Source organism: Psittacula echo (genome assembly GCF_963264785.1).
Source record: "Psittacula echo genome assembly, chromosome: 1".
In the NCBI taxonomy this organism is placed as follows: domain Eukaryota; kingdom Metazoa; phylum Chordata; class Aves; order Psittaciformes; family Psittacidae; genus Psittacula; species Psittacula echo.
In genome coordinates, this window is record NC_137735.1 from 99,903,855 (window position 1) to 99,931,023 (window position 27,169).

Below are 27,169 nucleotides of genomic sequence, written 5' to 3' on the forward strand. Positions count from 1 at the left end.
GGGAAAACTGAGCAAACATGTGAGATGAGAAATAGCTCTTGGGGTATGTGCAAACTCCCCAAATAGCACTTTCTTCGCAGAAAAGCAGGGGCTGTGAGGTATGCAAAAAGCTGCAACCTTGATCAATGCAATGTGTAACTGGCATCATGCACTCACTCAACAAATGACCCACAGTCAGTTTCTAAATTCTTCAAAGGGTGAGATAAAGGCAAAATCCACGCATTCTCTTGCCTATTGTATCACTTCTGCCTGTATTTTCCTTGTCTGCAGCCAGTCAGCAGGCAGGAGGGAGGGGTAGAGCCTATGTAAAGTGTTTTGCAAGGGCCCGCAGCCTCTTCTTGACCACAGTGAGTGAGAAGGGACTGCACATGGCCACCTACCTGGAGCTGCCCACCCGTGTGAGGATGGCCATCCTGGGACTGGGGACCTGGCAGGTATATGCTGGAGCTGGGGACCAATCCTTGGCCCCGCGCCTCTGGTCACACTGGTAACACCAGGCTGAGAAGCAGAGTAGACTTCTTCAGCAACCTTCTCTTCATGTCAGGGCAAGGCAGCAAATCCTCTGTGAGGTGTTTCTTGCTGTTTGGAATATTTCAGGTAACATGGATATTTATGCCTGTCCTTCAGGAAGCTTGTTAAGTGAGTGAGGAGTGAGCAGGCAAAGGAGGTTTATCTTAGCTATGGACAAAACCCCGCATATTACAAGAGTTACTATTTCTGCCTTGCTTGTTTTTCTTCATGTTTTTATCTTTGCTTTTGGCTCCGGGTATTAACATCCCAGCACATCACGTAGGCGTCAGCTTTGATGAGTGTGTGTGGGTATAGGAACTTAGGTGGCAATGAGTGGATTTGGAAAGAGCTCCCTAAAGACCGAGGATTACTTATTTGTATGGCAGCAGAGTATGCAGCACTTAGCAGGAAAATAGTTTGGGTAGTCCTTTACCTGAAAATGTTACCTAATGGGCTTTGGGAAGAGAGAAGATTTCAGTATATACAGAATTATAAACACAAACAGAGCCTGGAAATGAGCTGAAAATTTTAAGAAAGTGAGTTTCTTAAGAGAGAAAAAGAAAAATAGTGGATTATCCCCTGGATTTGGGACTGGAAATGAGTATGTTGAATTGCAAGCTGCCAACCCTATGAAACACTGTCCAGTCAGCATAAAAGTATCTTAAATTATTCTTGCTATATTCTGGGGTCAGCTGCTGCTGATCATCATATACCTTAGGTACAAATAGCGATGAGCTTGTTTAACCCTTTCGGTCTTGATTGGTGTGATGACAAAAGACACTAAGAAGCCTGCAGTAACTAAGTAGGCCCTAAAAAACCAAAGCATGCCTTGCATGGGGACCCTTGGGTCATGGACATTGTGAGCTCGCTGAAGGAACCTATTGAGACACTAACAGGAACTTATTAGGACTAAACAGAAGGAAAACTTTGGACACATGATCCCTGCCACCACAAAAATCTCTTGTGTTAAAGCAACGAAAACATAGCCCAAACCCACTGTGATTACTTCATCATAGCTACTTGATCTTGAGGTTCCCACAGCAACTTCTTGTGTTTCAGTGTGGCAATGGGGCTTCTCCTTTACCCAGTCACGCTGGCTTGGAGTCCTGTTCAGTGAGCACCACAATGGATTATCTTTTCTGAAGGACAGCTCACATTACAGACTCTGGGTAACCACAGGGTCTATTGTTGCCTTTGCTCTCCAACAATTCCTCCTCCACCCAAAAGCAATGCCCATTGCTCCTGCATGGCAGCTTTCCCACGCTGCAGCAGCACACAAGGATAAGGTACTCCATAATGCCTGGTGTTTGGCAGGTGTCCCCATTAGTCTGCTTTCCCAGGGGCTGCAGCATTCATACATAGAAGAGGGTTGGGATGGGGAAAGGGGCTGCAGAAAGGAAAGCTTGTAAGGCTTTACACTGGCTGCTTGGTTGTGTGGAAAAAAACGCTGCAGTTTCCATGTTATTTTAAATTTAGGTGAACCAACCAAGAGCCTTTAATTGGAAATATTTGGAGAAGTGAAGTCATTAAAAAGAAGATGATGGATAGGGATGCAATGAAGTTAAATATAGGAGGTGGTTGCGGTTTTGAACCGTGTTTCTACCTGAAGTGTCATTTTCCAGAGTCAGCATCCAGTCACCAAACAACTCCTCAGTGTCTCCAAGCCAAGAACCTCAACTGATTACTTTGCTATTAAATAACGGGCTCTGTATTCCACCCAGGAGGTGGCACTGTCTGTAGTGTTTTGGCGTTGTCCTCTCAGCTCCCTGTCCTGTGTCAACAAGAGCCCGGTTGTTTGTGTGCAGGGCCAGCAAGCTTTCCAGAGCTGATTCATTTCCTCATGTTGCCAGGATCTCGCACTGAAATTGAGCGAATTAAAACTCCTTTTAAGACAGTCTGGTGTCCGAATGTGGATGTTCAATCATTAGAAAAGGGCAATCAGCTCAGGCAATTCATCGGTGACTCCCATGGCCATTTTATTCCAGAAAACTAAATGAAAGCAAGATCCAGACCGGAACACCTCATTATTTGGGAGCTTAAAGTCTCCAGATTTGTGGAACAGCAAACTTCTTTTTCTGATGTTTACCAAATTACCAATTTCTGTTCTCGTTTCAGTCTCTCCAGGGAACAGCCAGAGATGCAGTGAAGTTTGCCATCGATGTTGGGTACTGTCACTTTTGACTGTGCTTACCTGTACCAGAACGAGAGTGAGATCGGGGATGCGGTACAGGAAAAAGTCAAGGAGGGGGTTGTGAGGCGAGAAGACCTCTCTATTGTCAGTAAAGTACGCCCTTGGGTAACTTGTCTAACATGAGGCCAGCTCTCAGGAGGAGAGGCAAGGTCCCAACCTGCAAAGTGCCAGGGGATGTAACTGGTCTGTGAATTAACTCAGGGCAAAGCATTTTATGGATGGAGGGAAGGAAGAGGTCAACTCCTAAAGAACAAAAAGGGCTGGATTTGAGAGGGATTTTTTTGTAGTTCATATCCATTGTCAGCGATGGAGACAGGAACTGAGGCCGTGCTCTCAGTTGCCTCTGAGACAGGAAGCAGGGCTATTGTATTCGTGGTCACTCCTGCTGCGCTGCCGGCCTCAGCCTGTTAGCTCTTGTATGTTATGTTGTGTTTTGTTTTTTCCCCACAACAATAGTAGGAAAAATAAAGTAACTTCTATCTGCTGGAAGCTGGCAGGTCAATTTTCACCAGTTTTGCTTTATTTTCTTTGTTCTGTTTAATTGTTCTGTGAATCGTTGGAATTTTAGAGTATCTCATCCTCATTTTACTTAACGGACAGTTAAACAAGGTGCACAAAAGTGGCACTTCCTCAAGGCAAGAAGATGTGCCATATTGTGAGCTGCCTCAGTGTCTGCACTGTGTGTTTCCCTGCCAGGGATGCTCTGTGGTTGTGAGGTTAGGAGAGCAGCTCCCAAGCTTTGTGTTACCCCTGCAGCTGTGGTCCACCTTCCATGAGAGATCCCTGGTGAAGGAGACATGCCAGAAGACACTTGCTGCCCTCCAAAAGGATTAATTGTATCTCTACCTGATGCACTGGCCCATGGGATTCAAGGTATTGAGACTTCTAAATCATGGATCCAATCACCATCAAGGTCACATTCTGCTTAAAGCCTGGGATTGGACTGCCAGTTGCTTATGCAGGATCAAATAGTTGCGCATTACTTAGCTCCTGTTTTTCTCTTCTCCCTCTACCCTCAGGTTAAATAAATCCTCGTTTCCCCATGGTGTCACATCCCTGGCCTTCCCCCAGCCTGACTGAGGCACATAAAAGTGTCTGCCCTTCCTCTGCCTGCAGGGCAGGCTCTCAAGAGGCAGATTTTCTTGGAGATTACTCTGTTCCTACGGATGGCTGGTTTTGGCCACCTCTCTCTCTCCCAGCACAAACATAAGGCAGGATATCCAGCACCTCCAGCTCCATGTGCTTGTAGAGTTTTAGAAACTCGTTTAGAGTTTTAGAGACTCCTTTACAATTCAGCCTACCTTAAACTCCCTTTTCTTTTGTGACGACAGGCAGGAGAAGAGCTGTTTCCTGCAGATGGAAACGGCATGATCATTCCCAGCGATACAGATTTTCTGGATACATGGGAGGTACGTTCATTGACAGGCCAAAAAATCCTTGCTAATTTGAAATAACAGTCTGAAAAAGTTAAGGTTTCCACTCTGGGAGTCGTTCTCAGCAAGTTTCTGATGTGCAGTACTACAGATTGCTGATTTCTCTGTGCCCTTGGGCTCCTTCTTGTGTTACTTTGCCAAAACTGAAGTATTTTTATGTCTACTGCTTAGAAAACTGGCTGGGTGGCCATGGCAAGAGGGAACCTTTGACTGCGTGTGTACCCTGCAGCGGCTTTAGCTGACATATGCTGTCACTTCAGTCCCCACACCACTCTCTGGGTATTCACTGGTGGCTTTAGCTCTAGCCACGCTCATCCTCAGTTGCACCCGAGCTGTCCAGACCACAGGAAGGCCAACATGGCTGTGTCAATGTAGCCAGAATATCCAAATCTCCTCCCTCTAGAAAGGACTGGAACTTGCCCAAAGCCCATCACTAAAGCTGTGTGTGTTGCAATATGAACAGGCAGGAGCATAGGGAGACAAGACTTTGGTGCAAGCTCAAATTTCTGCTTGGCTGACAGTTTGGGCTTCCTTTGCCCCCCACCCTCACTGTGTGCTCAGCATGGCCAGGCTGAAAGAAGACAAGAGGCTCACCAGAGTCAGAGGAATTTGCTGATGCACTTTTCCTTCTGCCATGTGAAGAATAAGGCCCATTTCTGTGGCTCATTTGAAGGAAAAAGAGGACATTTCAGGCTGCTGCTTATGATAGGAGCTGCAAATAAACACGAATTTTGCTTTGAAAGAGGTTTTTCTTCTGCTCTAAAGGCTGGTAGATTATTTTCTCCTGTTTCTTTTCTGCTGGAGGTGTCCATCTAATTATGGCTGTCCAGCTGTTTTATTGTTTGCTAGGGTAAAAGAAAATAGGTGGAGGTGGGGCAACACAGCACTGCGTATGCTGTACTGCCACTGCTAAATGGTACATCTCCCTTGGGAAATTAATCACCATTAATGAGCAGGTATCCTCCTCTAGCTCCTCCAGAACAGCTGCTTCTCAAGCCGCTCTGTCCCCAGATGACAAGCCTTTTGTTAGGTGATAATTATTTTGTTAGCTGAGGAATTACCCTAGCAAAACCTCTGTTACTTAGGTGCAGAAGGTCTACCTGGGGATAATTTTTCATTTCAGTGTCCTAGTGAATTAATAACAGTGTAGTAATTGTTAATCTTGAATAACGCTGTAGTTTATTTGTATGATGATACATGATGTGAGAGGCAAAGTCTTAGACCAGGATCCCACCAGTCAATGTCCTGCACTAGCATCACATCAGGATCCCAGCCATGATGATTTTTACCACTGAAGTCTTTGCACAGGCACTTTTTCCATTAAAAAAATAAATCTTAATTCAGTAGCAAGTCTGATTCTGTAGTGTTTCTAGGCTATGGAAGAGCTGGTGGATGCGGGAATGGTGAAGGCAATTGGAGTCTCCAACTTCAACTGCAAACAGATAGATCAGATTCTCAGCAAACCAGGCTTAAGATACAAACCTGCAAATAATCAGGTAAATTGCTCTCAAATTCATCAGTCCTGATACCACATCTGTCTGGGGTGTTGCATTTGATGGGATAGCACTAGCAGTAAATGACCTTCTATGTTAAGGCTGTGCTTTTTTGTGTCTGCGTGGGAATACCCCTCTATTTGCTAAATGAGAAAGTAATGAAAGATGCAGAACGTTCTGTGCCCTAGCACAGAGCATCACTAACAGTAAACGACCTTTTATGTTAAGGCTGTGCTTTTTCATATCTGCATGGGAATACACCTGTATTTGCCTAAATGATAAAGTAATGAAAGATGCAGAACGTTCTGTAGCTTTCCTTGCGTAGGAAGCTGCAGGCACACAAGCCTGTGGCACTCCTGGGTTGAAAGTGCAGCCTTCACCTTTCTTTTGGCTGCAGCACTGAGCTAATGCAGACTGAGAGCTGAGCTCTGCAATGGAAAATGTGACAGGGCTTACTCTTCTCCTTTTGTACAGTCCCTAAGGGAAAAGATAGGACCAGAGCCAGGCTACACTGCTGCTCTGAATAGGTAGGACTAGGTGACATGAGAGTTGGGTGCTTCAGCTGGATGTGCACAGCTGGTCCTTGAAGCCCATTGGTATGGGGACTGTGAGAAGTCATGAAAAATGAGGCAGGCAGCTGGAAAAAGAAACTAATGTGTGAAGATTGGGTCTCGTTGGAGGCAGGGTTGGGAAAAAGGGGAAATGATCTGAAACACTGCTATTAAAACCCTCATAGCTGCAGAAAGAACAACCTATTCAAAGCTGATGTGGGGCTTGGTAGGTCACCATAGTGATGTTAAACATTGAAGTACCTTCTGCTTCTGTAGATTGAGAGCCACCCCTATCTTCCTCAGGAAGAGCTGATCAAATTTTGCCAGTCCAAAGGCATCTGTCACTGCATATTGTCCCCTTGGGGAGCTCAACTGGCCGTGGTAAGAATGCTTTGTGAAACTTCTATCTCACACACAGATTGGAGCCAATGTAGTAAACCAGTATTAGAATGTGGATAAACCCTCACAGAGTAAAACTGATGTAATTAGAAGAAGATTTACTTATTCTTTAAAAATGACACACATGCAGAAATCTCTCACACTTACTGTGATATTCAGTTTGCTAATTCATACCTGTGCTGTTACTGGAGTTTCATATTTAGGAGAAAATGGATCAATTGGTTGGTGAAAGTAGCAAAGATAATTCTAAACTGAGCTTGGGTGAGCTTATTAAACATGTAAGAGAACTTCTGAACTAAAACACCCCCAAAGCAAAGCAGCAAATGCTTATGAGAACAGCAACTTTGCAGTCCTGCTGAGACAAATGGATTAGGTTTTTTAAAGGATAACTTGAAGAGATTTTGCTTTTACTCAAGTCTTCATGGCTGAGACAGGATGTTTACCAGAGCAGCTGTGCTTGTGAAGGACACAACAGCTGCCCATTCTTAAGATGAAATATTTGGGATCTGGACCAAAGAAATTTCCAGCCTCATCCCAGGCTGGACTGAAATGTATTACAGTGACCTGTTATACTAGAAACTACATGCCTCTTCTCACGCCAACTGGCAATGAAAGGGAAAGAACAAAGGCAGGGACAGGAGCAAAAAGAATATAATGAATCAAAGTGCACAAGATTATGCTTTCTTATTATTTAAATGGTATTTTTACACTACAGTGCCTGAAGGAGAAACAGTGGACCATACAACTGCTTAAATCTACTTTCTATTTTCACAGGTCCAAGCCTGAGGATATTTCCCTTTTTGATGATCCCCAAATTAAGGAAATTGCACTCAAGTCCAACAAAACCCCAGCTCAGGTTAATACCGCTTGTAGTATTTTCCCTGGTGATGGGTGTTTTTACACTTGTGCTAAAGTAGCTATTTACAGAGGTATTATGGAAAGCTGAGTTCCAGCTGTGTCCCACACACATTGTAATGCTTTAAAAAAATACTACCTCTAAGCCTAGTTTTAATGATGGACAGAAGATTACCAATGGCTTTGGCCTTTAAACAGCACGCTAGCCACCTCTATGCACAGCATCCCTGACTGATCCTGAACTCTTGTTCAATGCACTCCCATGCTGTCATCTCAAGAGACAGCTAACGATTAAATGAGCTCAGGTAATAACTGGAGAAGGTTTACTACACTGCTTTTTTTCTGTAAACCATCTCTGATAATCAGCAGAGCTGTTCTGTGTAACTGTGTAGCCATTTACAGGCTTTGGCTTTCAGAAGACAGGCAGAACTTGTCCCCTGTAATTCCCTATCTGTTTCTGCAGGTGCTTATCCGCCTCCAGATTCAAAGAAATGTGAGTGTAATTCCCGAATCTGTCACTCCACACAGCATTGAGGAAAATTTTAAGGTAAGAGGGTACCTTATGAGATTATCAATGGTCTCAAACTTTACACAGAAAAAAATCCACTCTGCCAGTGGAACAAATTACTCACTTTGTAGCTAGAGCTGGCAAAGTCTTCCATCTGACAGATACCAAGCAGGTCACTTCTTTATGAATGCAAAGAGTTACTTTAAAAGTAAGGAGCCACATCTCCTTCACTAGAATACATTGGCAGAAATTAACTTTTCCCTCTTGTGATATAAATATGATACAATTAGACCTCACCAGCACTGTAACTTTATGACATTTACTCATTGTTCACCACAATAATGCATCTTGTTGCACAGTTCCTTGTACTCCAACAAATACAGCACTTTTCTACTTGTGTTTTCGGTGTTCTTTCTGCAAATGAAGTTGCACTTTTCTCATTGAAAACTGAAGTAACTCAGCTGGTTTGGACCTTTATTCAGGTGTTTGAATTGGCTGAAGAAGAGATAGGAACCTTACTGGCTTTCAAGAAGCGGTATCGCATCTGTACGTTAAACAAGTGAGTACCTCCTCCTCCATGTTTTAGCAAGATTAGATTATGACTAGATATCCTCTTAACAGACAGCATTTGAAAACCCCACCTTAAAAAAGAGGGAACCATAGCCAATATCTTGTCATATCCCTATCTGCTGGAATCTAACACTAGGGTGTATTAGAGCATTGCCTGTCTTGTACAGGTTGGTAGCACTGGGATTTTTGCAGGGACGTTGTGTGTTAAGACATCTTGTAACAGATGCATACCAAACTGCGGTCTGAAAATCAAAATCAGCAGGGAACTCCAAAATAAATAGGCAGCCTTCCACCCCTGCCTCCTCTGTTTTCTTTGGCTACTTCATATAAGAGACAGTCACTGTAAATAAACTTTTAAAGAATGAGAGTTTTAAGTTTTTTTGAAGTGAAAAGCTGTGCCTATGTATTTATGCCAACATTATTAAAGCAGCATCTAGATAATACAGCTGTTAGATACAGACTTACTGAGATCTGCAATTCATTCTATTTTCCCAGGTTACCCACTTATCTAATAGCATACTGCAGACTTAGGAGTTAACAAGAAAGTGGTTTCATGCTGCAGACAAGTTTAGCAATTTCAGCTAAGCAAAAGATACAGTGCCTTTTGAGAACAAGGTCACTGGTACATGTGAAGGCTACAGAGTATTAATTTCCACTGCTCCGTGTAAATTAAGCAAACCCACATTAGTGTTTTTGCTGTAGCTCACAGTTTTAGTTCTGAAGAGTTTTTGTCGGGGGGGAAAAGCTTTTTCATCTTAGCCTTGATATGTTTTAATCATACTCTCTTTTTCTAGATGCAAAAATCACAAGGACTATCCTTTTTTGGGAGAGTAACATGGGCACCACCATCAGATCCTCCAGGGACCAGGACCATATATCATTACTTCAAGCAATTTGTAATACTTCATGTGTATTAAACCACAACATAAGCGGAAGATAGGAGAAGATAGCTCAAGGGCACTATGAAAAGTAATCGTGGAACATACATGTGCTTGCTTCCCTTATTGTCCACCACAGTTACATCAGTCCTTCATCTGTACCTTTGCTCTGCTCTTGCAGTAAAATTCTCAGTTCTAGGAAAATGTACATTCTCTTATCATTTAGTAATAAGAGTTGAAGAAGTTTAATAAACCTGAGTGTTTGGGATTTGTGAAAAGCAGTCTTTGTCATAAATATAAATCCTGACCAATTTCAGAGAAATTTAGATTCTCCTTGTGGCTTATTTGTGGACAAAAGGTTAAAACATGCTATCTTTAAGCTGTTAATGTAAGACAATCCATGATAACACAATACACAGCTTTAGATTCTTAGTTTAGTAATTCCAGCATAACAGACTAAAAGTTCTTTAGAGGACACCACTGAATTATATTTCAGGAACATTTTCTTAATGAGGTTTCCTATTTATGAACTGCTAAAAACTAATAAACTGGTAGGAGATTTGTATGTTTAGTTTATTATATCTACAAAAGTATATAAATACTGCCTTTCATCAGTAGAATAGCTGCAGTTAAAACTGTGAATTGCTCCCAGCAAATCCGAAGTCTGATAAAGGAGACACAGAGGAATTATTTTGTTTGGCAACCACCTTATTTAACAAGCAGAGAAGTTGGGCAACTTCATAGAAGCCAACAGTAGATGTTTGCTCTCTTGTACTGCTCCCTAAATACTGTCTGCTTGTGCTTTGACTCAAAGGATGTCACTGGACATTGTTTTCTATGGTAAAAAACAAGTCAGTGCTGCTGCAACCCATACATCTGCTGGAGTTCTAATGAGGTGTGTGTTAATCAAGATTTCTTGCTCTTGAACCCTAACAAGTGACTCAAAATGCCTGTGATTGCTTTAGGCTCTTCCAGGCCAGTTGGACAACAATGTGGATCAGCACTGCCTGCAGAGAGGAAGGACAATTGTGTAATTAAGGTTCAGGGCTCAGATACACACTTCATGGATATCCTTCCCCGACTGATTTTCTTTGTAGTCAATAAAGGAAGTGATGACATAGCTTTGGGCTACTTTAGACCTTTGCAAGATGTTTGAATAACATATGCCCTAGAAACAGCCATTTCATCAAATTGTATTTCCTACAACAACCCTTCGATAGGAAGAGGTCTGAAAAGTGTATCAACAATTGACACCAAACAGTTATTATACAGTGGGATGGACAAGAAAGTGTCTGTAATAAGTACTCCTTCATTCTCCCCTAAATTCAAATTTAATTCAAATTCAAAAGGTCAGTCGCAGGATATCATCATAGTTGCAGTCAGACAAGGAGCTATGTGGAAGGTGCTCTGCCTCCAGGCATCCAGACTGCAGTCAGGTTGTCAATCCACTGCAGTAGAACAGTACACACTTCAGGCTGTGGCATACAGCCTATCTTGAAATATTCTCTACTTCATAGGAATTTTCTAACAACATTCCAATTTAATCACATCTATCAGACCTGAAGTTATTTACAGGATGTTTATAGACCATGGCAGGCAGGAAGTCAGACTAGATGATCACAGTAGTCATATAATAGCAAAAAATTCAAAACAAGTTAGAAGCCAGAGACTGTGCATTTGTTTTAGAGACAATAGATCTTTTTCAGCTGCGGAGACTTTAGCAAAGGTAAAAGGAGAAAAATTTGGGTGATGTCAGTTACAGGGAAATAAAGTACCTTCTCTTCTGCAGTGGAGATGCAGCCATATGACTTAAAGATAATGTGCCTTTCCAGCAGACCATTGTTGCCTCACAGCAATCACAGCCAGCAGGCTTACTGTCATCATAGGCTGCTATAAGCTGCTCAAGCAGCACACTTTCTAGCTTCCCCTACCCCAGCATTCCCCATGCTTTAATTGCATCTGCTATTTGCAGAGAGGAAACGACAAAGCATGATCTCCCTTGATTAGTTCTGAGGATTTCAGAAATCTTCCATCCTCTTGTGTTTCTTAGCGAGTTTAGACTTTGCTTTACATAGAACTTACTCATTAAGGAAATAAAATTTGCTATCACAGGCTAGGGTAGAGACTTGGGCATGTTTTTCTGCTATTGTAAAGAGGAGCAAGTGTTTTGTTGGTCAGATCACTGCTGCAGAAGGGAGGAAGGGACAAGCTACAACAGTCTTCTGAAGAGTTTTGTTCTGTCAGTGCAGGAACTTGCAGCAGAGGTATTACCACACATTGACAAGTGCTAGAAACTTGCTCGTCTCTAGCTTCAGATTAATTTGACCCTTGTGATTAATAAGCAAGCGTACCTTTAACCCACTCCTTCTTCTGTGGTTGTAACTAATTCAACTCTATGCTGCTATCTAGGCACATGCAGTGATAGTTTGTCTCCACATACTTTTCAGTGGCCCACGAAGCATTAATTAGTTACTAATCTCCAGCTGCATCAGTGTCTAACACAAGGAGCAGGTGTGGAAAGGGCCACAGGTCTAGCATTTTATATACCCTTTTATAGACCTGAAAATACAGAAGCCATCTCTGAAAGCCAGGAAAGAGCATGCCACAGTACAAACAAAATGGAAAAGAACATAATATCCTCCCAGTGTCAGATATAGCATAAACAGGCTCAAGTCACCATGACCAGCTGTAGGGAACAGAGTTTCTCGAAGGACTAAGCAGTTTCTGTTCCTGTGTGTCTACTTCCTCAGCAGCAAAATCATTAGCTTTCTGTCAGAACTACAGCAAGAGACCAGTATTATCCAGACAGTTTTCAGTATCCATCAGTTATGGAACAGGGCTTTTAGACCAAACCCAGAGACATCTTTCCTAGTCAGCAGTGAGACTGTGTCACTGGACTGAACCCAGTAAATGGAAAACACCTCATCTTAGCATTTTGTCTTTGTATCACAATACGTTGACCCACAACTTGAGCTTTTATTGCACAGTTCATCCATTCTGGCACAGTCAAGCCTTCATGAAAAATTCCAAAGGGACTTAGTAGAAAAAAATAAAAAGTCCATGTTTTAGAGGGAAAACAGAAAAACATCATTAATGAACAATAAGTTCAAAACTCTTTGCTGCTCAGCTTTGCCATCTATTATAATTCCAAGCTCTCATATTGAGCTCAGTATCATTCAAAAGCAAGCAGAATGAGAAATAAGAAAAACAGTAAGACAAGAGACCCATTCTACGAACTTTTGCATTCAATCCCATACAAAAATCCTTGCCTTCCACTGTACCTTAAAAACAAGATTTATAGAAGACTGTCTTGGATAATCAATGACCTAGGAATAATTTATACAGCTGGCAATTAAGCAGCCTATGACTTTATTCGACATGACCACAGAGAGCTATGCCAAAGTTTACCAAATCTAAAGCAGCTTGGAAAGTATGACTGGAAATAGACTAGCTGCTATCTCCTCCACTATAAAAACTAGCAGCAGACATGCACAAAAAGTAGCAGATAGCAACTCTTCATAAGATGTGTGGGTATGAAAAATTATTCCCTTGGAATGTGGCAGACTGACAAGGTAATTGAACAAGAAAGAGTTAACCAATGACTTGAACAAAAGACCTTAAACTGCTGTCAGAATAAAGAACACACCATTGCAATGCTCAGATTACTCATCTTCAACTTCTTCTGGCTACACCTGCAGACAGGATGCTGCAATAGGCAGTATTTAGCCTGATTCAGTTCAGCTGTGTTTATGAGCAGCTATCCTTTAATCCAGCTTATTTCAGTTCAGAAAAAGATATATTGTATATTCAGCTTTTCTTCTTAAGAACTTGGAAAACAGATGTAGCTCTGCAGGTGACTGTAACAATGCCCTTCAACAAATTAAGCTGCAAGAGCAGCATGACCTGTGAAAGGGTTAAGAGTTGCCTCTCATCTTAAATGAGCAAGGTCTTACCAGAGTAAGGCAGGGCTCTAGATTTTAAGTGACCAAGGACAAGGCAGAGAGAGGGATGACAAGTAGTTACTAACAGTTTATAGATGAAAAATTAGGGGAGCCTTAAGTGATTAAAAAGGAAATTATTTGTCCTGAGTCAGCTGTTCTGTGTCCCAATTAAGCAAGAGACTCCAGATCTCTAGTCATATCTTCATCATAGTGGCTACAGATTAAACCCCCAAATCCTGTTTTGAATAATGTAGTTTCTTATGCCCCAGATTTCACAACTCTGCTCAAATGTTACAGCATGTGCTTCTGCTAGTCTTGTGAGCTCAGCAAGAAGAGACCCTGCCTCCTCCTCCTCAAAGAAAAATGAAGTTACAGAGCATCATAAAAAAAAAGTTATTCCAGTAAGGCAAGCTGGTTATTGATGTTTCAATATCAGAAGTCAAGCCATTTCCTCCCAAAGAATTATCAGTTGCAACCTGAAAAATACTGTGCCTGTAAGACTATTTGTGGTGTCCTACCTCCAGCATGGTACCGATTCCAGCTGCTTCTTGCATATTCCTCTACAATTCCCGCCCCCTCCCCCCCCAGTCTCAAAAAAGGTATCTTACTATCTCAAATAACAACCAATTTTCTCTATTTTTCCTGGTAAATCAGTTCACCATCATTCTTTGCTGCTATGGCAATAGACCCATTCTGTCAGAGCTATTTTCTTATAATAGCAAGAAGAGCTGCTAAGCTGGTATCATCTGAAGCAGTGAGTGCTGCTGGAAATGAAACAAACTTTGAGCACAAGTACCCATTCCAGTGGTCTCAGGAAAATGATTTTTCCATCTCCTGCTCTTAATCTCTCCCATAGGCTGCACTCCTTTCCCTAGGGTGTGCAAAAGTATCACACTAGCTGAACTCCTGCAGCAGAGTCCTGAGAAAGTCTTGTAAGAGAGACCAACAAGGTGGAGCTGAACTACAATTCTTAAACCACAAAACAACCACTTTTCATTGGAAGAGCTACAAGACTGTATTTGTCCTTAAAAGTTCTTTGATCAGAAACACAGAGATCCATCAAATCACAATACAAAAACAAATGCTGTGAACAGAGCAGGAAGAGCTCAGTTAGCAGGAATGCTAGGCTCCGGACATCTAATTCTTTGATCTTTCCACTTTACCTTTCAGGAAACTGAAGGAAATCTCTACCCTTGTAGGCAGAGACTGTGGCACAAGTATAGGGGTATAGCAGCCATTTAGTTTACTGTAACAACCCCCACATCAAACTAGATTAAATGAAGGCTTGGCTGCAGTGTTGAAGACTGGTTTTTCATCTCAGTCTTAATTATACCTGGCCTTGAAGAAGCAATCCAAAATTGTTACGGGTGTCAGGGTTTTCTATCCTGCTCATCCTTCCTGACAACAGCCTGCTTTCTCTTTGAGCTTATGCACCACTGTCCCTTTGCTCAGGTGGCCCTGTTATTCTTCTATTCATACTGCTGTATCCCACAAAGTATCCAAGCCCTCTGTTGGTTAAGCACTGCAGCGTCCCAGTCCCAGAACGACCCTTTCCAAATACTTTCCCCTTAAGTCATCCAGCAAAATACAGAGAGTGCTTGTTACAATCCCACTCCACCCACAGTGCTAGCTAGTCTTCCTTCTGCTGTGGAGCAGCCTGTCTGAAAGTCTTCTCCAGTAAAATTCCTACTCTGAGAACGGAAAATTTCAGGCACAAACTTTTATAAAGTTACAGTGAAAGGAAGACAGAGGAAATTAACAACCTGATCCACCAGTTTGGAAACCCTGACCCTCAAATGTAACCTTTTGCCAGAACACACTTGTCAAGAAAAGGTTATTTTGGGGCAAGTCAGCATCACCCCAGTTTTCTGCCACAGCTCAGACTAATCTAAGAATATTACCTGTTCTTTTTAAACATCTTTGGGATTTTGTTTATCACATTATAGAAACACTTGCAGAGCTGAAGCTTCTTGTATTTGCTCTTAAGCCCAGAATTTAAAATGATTATAACCAATTTATGTTAGGAGAATCAGCATTAAAGGAGACTGTTGCTTGGAGTCAGATATTGATCCTCTCCTCTCTCTGCCTTGTGCTGTAAAAGTTAACTCAATGTTGTCTGTTCAGCTTATTTTAAACTATGCTGACCAAAATCCTGTCACATGTAAAGTGATAGTAGAGAGATTTAAAAGAAGCATTTGAACATAACAAAAAAACCCCTCTGTTTTTTTCAATATAATGCTTAGTATTTATCAGGAATGACAGAATAAATCAGCATGACTCCTTAGAACCCTTTTTTATCAGTACCAGGAAACAAACCACCTACTTCACAAATAGTTTGAGAACAACTGCATTCATGGCATACTTTAACCTGGCCAAGTTATCTTTAAAGTACACCATGCAGTTATGGAATCAGAATCTTAGCTTACATTTACCATTTAGGGGTGGTTATGTATTAACAGTTCTGGCATCTCCCTTCTTTCATCTGCTCAAGAACCTCCTTTCTGCCAGGCCTACACAACCCCCTTGAGAAGACAGTTCACACTCCAGATCTACTGAGACCCTGGAAAAAATGACAACATCATGCAAGAAAAATCACCCAACACTAGCTGCTGTTTTTACAAGTGCCCAAATGTATTCTGTGAAGTCTTAAGCAGCTTTCAGCAGCCAACGACTTTAAAACCATTACCTGCAAATATTGTTAAAACCATAAAAAAAACCCCAAGAAACAAACACATTCCACATGTCAAAATTTCAGTATAAGCCTATTTTTCTGTCCTCCATGACCACAGTAAGTTTCTGATCTTCTAGCTCATGACACAGGCTTTTTCTTGGAAACCCATTTTCACTGTATTTGCCAGTGGTAGCCTGTACAAGAACAGAATTCTTTCCTGCACCATGTGCTGCCTAACTGGAAGGGCAAGTTTTCTACTGCTTACTAAAACAATACCATAAGATGCTGCATAGGTGCCATGTCTTCAATGGAATGAGTTTTCTAGTAGCTAAAGTATACTATCAGTTCAGTAAAATGAAGACAAATTTAAACATTAGTATGTCAGTTGTTAGGCATATCAACTGTCATAGAACAGCTCTATTTAAAGAAAGGCTCAAGCAGACACACCAGTGGCCACAGGTTCATCACACTCAGGTGTTCCACATGCACTAGCATTAGAACAGCAGATAACTAGTAGGTCATACATACAAAGTTAACATTGATAGCAGATGAGTTCTTGGGGGATAGTAATTTTCCTTGCTTTTGTGTAATCTCTAGATACAGCTGATATACTACTACTCCAGCATTACTACCATTAAAGCACTACTGAAATAACTATCTCATTACACACAGTAATGAAACTATTTTATTATAAGCAAAACCAGCTTTTTTATCACCAAGAAAAAAGGACCTACGTACTTTTCAAGGAGCTACACATGTAGAAACTGCTGTACTTGGAAATCAACTTGTACTTCCAATAGGAAAAAAAAAAAAAAAAAAAAGAAAGACTTGAGCATTACAGAAAGAAACAAAACCAAACCAGAAAGTAATCAGAAAAGAGCAGACCTCATTAATTATGTAGTATTTGCCAATATCCTGGTCCTTCCAGACAATGATAGCCACTAGCTCCAGTCCACAGTATTCCAAAATAAAAGTGACTGCTTGTCCAAACTTTCTCAATGTTTTCTGCTTACCAATTCCAGACATGCAGTTTGGCAAAGACAATCTACAAGTCCACACAGTGTGCTCTCCAGAACCATTTTAGCATTTCCTTCTCCCAAAAAAGAAAGCAACGCAAAGCCACTGAGTACATATACTGCATCTTTGTGGGGGAAAAAAAGAAAGGAAAAAGGAGGATCTGATGCAGTAAGAAAGCTATGTAGACAACTCAGGCAACAGCAGAAGCATATCTGGCAAGTCTGGAGAAAGGCAGGAAACATCTTCAGTATTCTGCATTGAAAGGGTAGTCCTTGTGATTTATGCACCTAAAGGAAGCAAAAGAGGAAAGATTATCTCGTGTCTGAAAGATACTATATGCAGCTGTAACCACCAAGGAAGGACCGACTTCTATAAAAACAGCACCAGTTTGTTTCCATTTTCTTTGGTGATGCACTGCATTTGTAAACAAAGATTCTCGAACGCCTTCTGTTTGAATTCTGAGCATTTTGGGAGATATGACCTAGATGCTTTGTAGGCAACCAATTCAACTAACGTTTACTGCCAGGTAGACTTTTTTTGCAGACTTCCAATAAAGATTTCATATCTGGCTTCCAAGCTGCAAATCCTTATGTTAATATTTTTAATGCTCACCCACTTTCCCAACCACTCCTGAAGAACCTACAGTTGTTTTTTTATAACATACCTAAGGGTCATGACAGAAAGACAAAATGCCACAAGCAAAGTTAATACAGAATCTGAGCCTACATTACATTCATTTCTCCAATAAGGACAAAATAAAAAATGTTAAGTAAGAAGCCTCCTCTTGCAATTCCAGCTACAAAAAGTATCTTGGAGATTGAACTGAAAATGAACATGAAGTTTGCTTTATGCTCATCATGATTTGGTTTGTAACACAAATATTCAAAATCTCACTCTGAAAAGTTATTGAGGATGACCACTTTGGAAACTGAGTTTGCATATCATGAATTTGAACCAAGCCTATAACCTCATAAACTAAACTATGGCATAACAACCACCTCATATACTGAACTATGGCATACTCAAAACCTTCCCAACACTGCCACTTACATGCTCATTGGACAGGCTCTCCAGTTTCTATTAAAGGAGAGAATAGTTGCCATCTCCTCTTTAGTCAGTTCAAAGTCAAACACCTAACAAGGGAAACAGATGGAAATCACCTCTTTGAACAAATGAGAGATTGCAAGCAAAACCAATCAACCAAACAAAAGCCACATAAAGTTAAAGAACAAGTCTAACAATTTGTTAGAACAAATGACTGCTTCATGAAGGAGGGAAAGGCAAGACAGCTCTCTGGATTTCTGAGACTTCACTAGCTGAAGTGAGGGAGGGAGATGAGCAGGGAGAGAGAAATTATAAACAAATTTCAAGCTGCAGTAACACATGCCAGTTGTTTTAAGACGCTTCCATTCTCCGTTTGTGAAAGATGGATCTTTCTGTCCTATTCCAAAGGAACATCTATAAGACTTTCATACTCCACCTAATGCAACTATGATTCTTTCAACATGCTAACACTGATTTCAGTAAAGGACCACTGAATCAAGAGCAGCAGCATGGTTTACAGACACCAGGACTATTTTCTTAACAGTGCTTGCTCTACATAAGCCTTTTGTTTTGGGCTACTGCACTCTGGCCTCAAAGCAAGCTCTGTCAGATGAGTCATCCACATAAAACAGGAAGCATCATGTAACGTGACTGCTGAGATTACCACAGTAGTATTTCCAAAGCTTTGTTTGCTCTGCTCTCCAACTGTAACCTTAAGTTCAGCCCTCAGTAGGCAAAAAGTAAACATATAGAGAGAAAAAGCTCCATCCTCTTGCCTGAAGACAACTTAAGAGTGAGAAAGGATCACTGCTTGCTCTGCAGTGGGAAGGCACGCCATCCCTGAACATGCCATGCACCCAGGCCACTCCTAATTACTCACCTTGAAGTTCTCCACAATGCGCTGTGGCGTGACAGACTTGGGAATCACAATCACATTTCTCTGGATGTGGAACCGAATGAGAACCTGCAAGAGGCATATCCCTGAGTCAGAGAGAGGATGGCTTTTGCTCAACAGCAAGCAGAGCCTGGTCCAACAGTTCCTTCCTGTAAACTGCACAACTCAGCAAAATTAACCTACTTTTGCAGAGCTGCATTTCACATAGTACCAAAATTCCATGCAGCACTTTTTGAAGTGCAAATAGAGAAGTGCTGGAGCCCTACATAAGCAGCCTTCTTGCTCATTTCCCATTCAGGTTAGTGATACTCATTTTCCCTTCTTCCCTTCCCACCTGTACTTTTAGCAGGCTATACAAGTTCATGCTTCTGCAACAGGACTTCAGATGGGAAGACTGAAACATGACAGCATCTGAAGATGCCAGAAAGTATTTCTTATTGACAGTCAAAGAGCCCTCACAAGCATGTATTCTAGGCCACATCGTAAACAAACCTGCATTATTACTTAACAGCACAAAAGAGCATCACAGTTGACAGGGAATGAAGAGCCAGCCTGTCCTCTACAATGTCATTAGGTGTCCTTTATGCTGTGTTACAAGAAAGGGTACCCACTGTTCAGCTCCTACATACCTGTGCTGGGGTCTTATTGTGCTTCGCTGCAATCTCTTTAATCTTAGGGTCATCCAGAAGGGAAGGGTCCTCTGGCTTAGCCCTACAAAGAGAAAAGACAAACGGGGCAAGAAACCTCCACAGAGCCAACCTAACAGAGATCTGCATCTGGATGAATAATTAGTGGTGCACTTGCAGTCTCAAAAGTTTGAAGCATAAATTCATGCTAGCTCCCTTGAAAAGTGCAAAGCAATCTTACCATGGTCTGTCGGGAGAACCAAGAGGACTGTATGCTGTCACAGTAATCCCTTTGGATTGACAGTACTTGATCAGCTTCTCCTGGGTGAGGTATGGATGGCATTCAACCTGCCAGCATAAGAGTACAAAGATTGACAGCAATTTAATGCCTTTACTATGCTCCAGGGATTAGTTTTTAATCAAATCAAAGGCTGATCCTGTTCTAGCTTAGAGTCTCTGTGCGATATTACACTCCCTTTGTTTTTTTCATGCCCCCATCCCCTTTCTAGCATTTACAGTATTTCTCCTTGCAGTGAGGAATCCCAAGGACTGTAACACCACTCCTTAAAACTTTGCTGATCCAGGTTATCTCCAACATATGGAATGACCAGCTACCTAATCGCTTAAATGGGCCAGTTCAGTAAAATGCGTACACAAGAGAACTGTAAAACTCTTACCAAGAGGATATCAAACCAATAAGTACAAAGTCTCTTTTCACCCCCAAATTAAACATGCTATAACTTTTTTTATTGTTTCATTTGGTTTTATTTGCTTTGCGTCAATACTCACACTGAATGCCTCCAGCTTGCAAATACAAATCTGTTGGATTTTAGACTTTCAGCTTACTATCCATTACAGACTTTTTACAAACACATGTGTAGTTACCATAAATTTCCATAGGACTACCTAACAGAATACAGACTTCTTAACAGTAGACTTGTAGTCTGGCAAGCTAATGCACAGATACACAGTACAGAACAGGAATTACTCATGTGTCAGGAGGCAGCGAATGAACATGAATATTTGATACTTTAAAGCACAGAGGTACTTTCAGGATAGTTCCACACCATGGAGCACTAATTTACTTTCAACAGGCAACATCAAGAACTCTGAACTGTCATGCGAGCCTTTGGCAGCCTGCTGCTGCATTTGGAGGAAGTCCCTGGAAATTTGTGCTACTGGCAGGTGAAGCAACAGCGCAGAACACAGGATCAGTTTACAGCCTCTTGGGCTTTATTTGTGGTTCTAACTGCATGTCGTTATCAGAGGCCTGCATGGCCGCTTCCCTTCTGGGGCATGCTGGAATATTAGACAACAGGATACACCCCAGTTTTTCAGGTAGATTATACATATTTCACTTCAGCAGCTCCAGAAACACAGCTACTCAGAAGTAACAGAGCATAGGGTTATTTTCTCAACTATTCAATAGGTAGAATTTATGCAATAAGCAAAGCGAAGTCATTCTTACCTGTCCACTGACACTCAAAACTTCTGAGCTACATTAGTCTTATGTTTGGACCAGCATGAAAAGCCTATGATACCTTAAGGTACTTCAGCAAGTACCTTAAGCTATTGCAATCCACACTGTGTGACAGTGATCAAGTACTTAAAGATCTACTGAACTAAGTACTAATATCATTACAACGTAATTACTACCTTGCCAAATTATTTCCTCACCACAAATGAAAGCAATCCACATACTGGATTTAAATTAAGAATGGGAATGAACACCAAATACAGGGGGATTACCATATTTTATGTGAAGCATCTGCACGGAAAGAGTTTGCAGGAAGCACTATCACTAGAATATCACTTATCACAGACAAGCTTTCATGCTTGCAAGCATTTCTGCAGAAGCAATAGGTTTTGAAGGACAGGGACCGAAGACCTACTGCTCTGAGCTTAACTTGAAAAGCTTGAGAACATATGTGAGTGTGACAGTGCAAATTGCTATCCTCTATGCGAAAGACAAGAGTAATGATCAACTACAGTGATGGAGGCAATGAGGTGTGGCAGGCGTTGAAAGGTATCAAAGACTTTTACTAAGTATCCTAAAAGTACATTGAGACAGATAATGAAAATACACAGTAAAGAATTATGAATTTTGTACTTGTCAGTGTTTCAGTTATGTTGTATAGACTGCCAGAGAGAAATCCTATTTGCTTTCTGAAAAAAAGGGTATTAAAATCCCTTTTCAGTACATATGCCCAGTCTACCACGATAAATTAAACCATAAACATACTATATATCTTAAAATTAGGTGTCGGTAACTGAGGCTGTAGTACTTCAAAGGCCATAGCAATCAAAGACAAATCTAGACAAGCTCAGAGCAATGAGTCTTTGGTCCCTGTCCTTCATAGGGGACTATCCCAGGTCCTATTCTCTTTAAAATCTTACACCAGGCTACAATTTTGTCAAGTCTGCAGGTGATGACCAACTGGGGAAGGACCACTTAATACACTCAAGGGCAGGGCTTCCCACTCAGGCTAGAAGAGGCCAACAAAAACCTTATGAAATTCAACAATGCTGAATACAAAGCCCTGCACCTGAGAGGAAAAAGGCCCTGGCAATAACACAAGCTGAAGCCTGACAACCTGCAGAATAACTATGCTATAAATGACCTGGAGGCCATAGTAGGCTGAACTAAATGTGAGCCAGTGGTGAGCCCTGGCCGCAGGAACACTGCCAGTAAGTTTTGGGATGTGATCAAATCCTCTACTCAGCACATGTCAGATCTTCATAACACTGTGCCTGGCTTTCCCCCTTCCTAGCCCTGTCAGCAGAAGAAATATTGACAGACTATCAAGAATTCAGCAGAGGGATATGGGGACACTTGGGGGCTGAAAATCCTGCTGTATGGGGAAAGGCTGAGGGAGCTGCGTTTGTTCAGCTTGGAGAAGGGAATACTTCAGGTCTCCTAGTAACAGCTTTTCAGTACCTAGAAAAAGGTAATCCAAAGGCAAGCCAGGCTTTTCAGTGGCACATAGCGGGAGGACAAAAGACAACAAGAGTAAGTTGAAACAACAGAGGCTGAGACTGCATATAAGACAACTGCCTCCCTTACCCGTAGACTCAAGGCATCCAACTCTTTGTTAGGTCCTCAGTATATACACACTAAGGTTTACTCCAATGAAGTTTTTAAAGCTTATCTGAGTTCCGACTGTCCTCATCATCTCCCCACTCCTTTCCCCGCTCCCCAACAGAAGAAAAAAAGAGGCTCTGGAGCTGCTCCTTGCCAGATTTCCAAGCAGTAGTGCAGGAAGACCATAAAATTACAGCACCTTGTGCATCCAAATGCAGTTAAAGAGTGGGACTGAGAGAATAAACTATGTACTTCATTCTCTTTCTATAACCTTATTTCATAGTATTATCTTCATAAATCTTGAAGAAAAACACCAAACCAAAACAAAAAAACCACCAAAAACCAAAAAAAAACACCCAACCAAAACCAAACCACAGAAGCCACCAAACAAAAACCACACCACCAGCCAAACATTTGCCTGCTGTCACACTGCAGCTTACCTGGTTATTTGCAGGCTTGTATTTCAGTCCTGGCTTGTTCAAGATTCTTTCAATCTGATCATGGTTAAAGTTGGAGATTCCAATGGCTTTTACCAGACCAGCATCCACCAGCTCTTCCATGGCCTAACAGAAAGAAGTCAGAATCTAGTATATGACAAGGCCTGAAAAGCACGTTCTTACTGATATGGCTTATTTCTTTCATGAGAAGCACGAAATAAGCAATTCGTTTTCAGAGTTCAAGTTTGAGGCAAAAAAAACCCCAAACAGCAGCATTAATATTTGTGTCATGTCTCCCATTTCCGCAAAGCGCAGAGATTGATTCTTTGAGACAGAGGAAATTCACAGCAAGATACACATGGAAAATAATGATATCCAACAATCCACTATCATACCAGTGAGTTCTTCCAGGTAGTTCTACATACATGAGAATTCAGGCTGCTGAAGGTAACGTGGAAATGAAAATGTGGAAGAGACAGCTGAAAACAGAAGACATGATTCCCCTGCTGGGGCTAAACTTACCTCCCATGTCTGTAGAATATCTGTGTTGCTGGGTATAGACATGCCTTTGTCATCTGTGGGAAACAGCTCCTCTCCTGCCTGTCAGTGACAAAGAAAATGCTTGAAACACTTTGGTGGGAAGTGAGGCTAACACCAGCTGGGGACCATGATACTACAAACTCCTACTGCGGGACATAACAGCATGTACATACGTATTAGATAATACTAATACTGATTATTTACATTCTTCAGTCTTGCTTTCACATGGGATTATAGCATTTTCACCAACACACATTCCACTGTGGACATGTGCTTCCACTGGACAGCGTCCTCTGGTTCATCAAAATACATATGGTGACACAGAACCCTTCACTTGTAGAATTGTATTCAGTTTACAAGTTTACTTTCTGTATTATAAAAATACACAGTTCTTATATGAACATAATGAAATGCTTTACTAAAATGTGTACTAAGGACCCACTTAGGGCCTGGAATATGTTCAGTCTATACTGTACTAGATCTGCTGACAGATCTTTCATGGGGAAACTCTTTGTTTAAGTTGCTGGCACAGGGAATGTTAAAACAGCCCGTGTTCCAGTTAGAACTATGTGCCAAGTATCAGCTTCATTCAAAGCCAGTTGTTTTCTACACCACAAAGCATTTTCACTTTGATAGTTCTGTCCATATGAAACTAACCTCAAAAATACAGATGCTATGGGAAATGGTTGATCTCAGAAACAACAAGTGGACCCTGATCAAAATCTTTACTCCTAACAGAAAGACTAAGCTTAGAAATATTAAAACTGAGACATCAGTTCCTTTGCATGCAGTCAGTAGAAGAATTAGGAACTAAAAAGCTTCACCTTTTGAAATCCAAGGTCTGTGGAACACTAACGCTCCTACAGCAAAGGTCAGTTCAGTCTGTACTGTATTAAAGGACTCAAGTGATTAAAGACAGAAATGGAAGACAGAAACATTCTTGAGTTCTGTGATTCTGTAACATGCAGAGGAAAATTTCTGTCAAGCAGCAAAGCATAGCTCTTCTTCCCACAAAGGAGGAACAGCATCATTAGGTAAGCATACTTTGAATTTGTAGGAGACAACACATAGGCAATAATCAAAAAGGACAACAACTTATGCTTGAAGCATTGAGGCCAGCCTCTATTCAAAGTCTACCTTTTCCATGATCAAAAGGGCTGAGGATGCCATGCAAGTAGGGGTCTCAGAGGTAGAGATCAACAGCCTGGCTGTCATGGCCAGATCAAAGCTGAGCGTCAGAACAGTGCTGATATACAACAGACACAAGATAATTTGTGTCAACTGAAGCAATTACTGGGCTGTAAAGCCATAAGGCTTTTCAAAACTGCTAGTCACAACAGACAAAGCTGAAGGCATGGCTATTACTGTACCTTAAAACCAAGAGGCCAGTGGATGAGGTAGAGATCCAGGTAATCCAGCCGCAGCGCAGCAAGAGTCTTCTGGCAGGCTCCCTTCACCAGAGGCTTGTCATGGAATGTGCACCACAGCTAGAGACAAGAAGCACACTGTGATCATAGAATCAAAGAATAGTTAGGGTTGGAAAGGACCTTAAGATCATCTAGCTCCAACCCCCCTGCCATGGGCAGGGACACCCCACACTAAACCATGCCACCCAAGGCCTCATCCAACCTGGCCTTGAACACCGCCAAGGATGGAGCATTCACAGCCTCCCTGGGCAACCCATTCCAGTGCCTCACCACCCTTTCAGTAAAGAATTTCTTCCTTATATCCAATCTAAGCTTCTCCTGTTTAAGTTTGAACCCGTTACTCCTTGTCCTGTCACTACAGTCCCTGATGAATAGTCCCTCCGCAGCATCCTTGTAGGCCCCCTTCAGATACTGGAAGGCTGCTATGAGGTCTCCACGCAGCCTTCTCTTCTCCAGGCTGAACAGCCCCAACTTTCTCAGCCTCTCTTCATACGGATCTTCTGAGTTAAACCCCTTGGTACCCCTCTGCTCTGTTCAGAAGAGAGCATCTGTCCCCTTTGGAAGGTAATCTAGAACTTGGTATCCTACCGATCTTCCAGCAAAGCTTGCTCTGCTAGTCCTGTGAGCAGGACTGGCCTGTAATACTGGGGGCAACATGTGCAGTGGCAGCACACATGACTGAATGTTGCAATGGCAGACAACAGAAGTAGTCTCATTGCATTAAGACTCTATTTAAGAAACACCTACTAGAAGGCCAGATACTACATGAAAGAGGAGAGCATAACTTCATGCTAGGAAAGGTTTAAAGCATCACCTCCATCTACGGTATATACCCTGTGTAATGCTCCATTACATGAGGAGGCAAAGTAGGAAGCTTGTTTCAGGAATGTCTTAAGTGATGTTCTGAACTGTTCTATGAAGCACCACAGAATGGGAAAGTAAAGAGCTGGGGGAGTTACTAAGAAAAACACAGGTGTCTCCTGGGATCCATACCTTACTGACAACAAAGAGGTCTTCTCGTTTCACAACGCCTTCCTTGATTTTTTTCTGGATCCCTTCCCCAACTTCATTCTCATTCTGGTACACATAGGCACAGTCAAAGTGGCGGTATCCAGCATCGATAGCAGCCATCACTCCAGCTGTTACTTTTCCTGGTGGGGACTGAACATAAAATATCCAAGAAACTCTAATCAATATATGTTGAAAATCATTTTCCTAGCAAGACAAAACTAAGAAATCCACCCCATTCAAAGCAATCCCCCAATTAAATAAAGATAAAAACCCGAACAACAGCTTAAAGCCAGCCTCCAGATGTCCCCTGCACCCCACCACCAGGCAGGGCTCAGCCCAATAGCTTTGCCGAGCTGAGGCCCCAACACCTCATTTCTTCGAGAACAGTTCTTCACAGCCAGGCCGAGGCCTCCTCACTTCCCCCATACCACTTCTAAGAGGAGAAGCCCTCAGCAGCCGCCAGCCGGAGGGGCCTTAGCAACCCACATTCGCAGGCAGAGCCCTGCAGCAGTGCAGGCGCTCAGGCTGCTGCGAGGGGTCAGGGAGCTGGGAGAAACTCACGATGCCACACGCCGCACAGAGCGGGGAGCTCGGCTCCCCTACCCCCAGCCTGGGATGTCGGCGGCACAGGCAGCGCTGCGCCTGGGCCCGGGGTGGCGGCGTGGACAGGCCTTGAGTCCGGCCAAGCACCGACACCGGCGGTCAAGACTGCGCCCGCAGGGCCTGGGCCACCGCCAGGCGTCCTCCATCCCTCCCAGTATGGTGCTCGGGAAGGCGCGCCCGTCCCGCACGGGCGGTAATGGCTAATGCCAGGGCCGGGCCGCGCACATCCACCCTCCCGCCGTCAGTGAAACTGAGCGAAGGACACGGCGACGAGCCCCGTTACCTTCCATGTGCCCAGCCCCAGAATGGGCATCTTGGCCCCGGTGTTCAGCTGCACATAAGTCGCCATAGCCCCACACGCACTCAAAAACACCACCACAGCAGCTGTCGGCGCAGCGCCTTTAATAGCGGCCAGGCCCGCCCCTCCCCGGCGCGGCGGGGGAAGGAGATGGCGGGGCGGTGCCGATGCTGTATCCCGCCGCACAGC

The 27,169-nt window shown here is 42.5% G+C and overlaps 1 protein-coding gene and 1 pseudogene across 2 annotated transcripts; one reads left to right on the forward strand and one right to left on the reverse strand.

The window, feature by feature from the left end:
- The first annotated feature begins 368 nt into the window (after positions 1 to 368).
- Positions 369 to 9,344, forward strand: LOC308217006 (aldo-keto reductase family 1 member B1-like; annotated as a pseudogene). Its single transcript has 10 exons — positions 369 to 434; positions 2,626 to 2,794; positions 3,458 to 3,574; positions 4,033 to 4,110; positions 5,508 to 5,630; positions 6,455 to 6,559; positions 7,352 to 7,433; positions 7,896 to 7,979; positions 8,423 to 8,499; positions 9,305 to 9,344. The product of its transcript is annotated as an aldo-keto reductase family 1 member B1-like (transcript).
- Positions 9,345 to 16,175: 6,831 nt separating this feature from the next.
- On the reverse strand, positions 16,176 to 27,067 carry LOC308219627 (aldo-keto reductase family 1 member B1-like). The gene is made up of 10 exons (XM_080614862.1): positions 26,966 to 27,067; positions 26,062 to 26,229; positions 25,012 to 25,128; positions 23,624 to 23,701; positions 23,105 to 23,227; positions 19,824 to 19,930; positions 19,586 to 19,667; positions 18,942 to 19,025; positions 18,068 to 18,150; positions 16,176 to 17,304 (listed from the first exon to the last, which is right to left on the reverse strand). The coding sequence occupies exons 1-10, from the start codon at positions 27,029 to 27,031 to the stop codon at positions 17,262 to 17,264; spliced, it is 951 nt and encodes a 316-aa protein (XP_080470988.1). The 5' UTR covers positions 27,032 to 27,067; the 3' UTR covers positions 16,176 to 17,261.
- Positions 27,068 to 27,169: the final 102 nt, after the last annotated feature.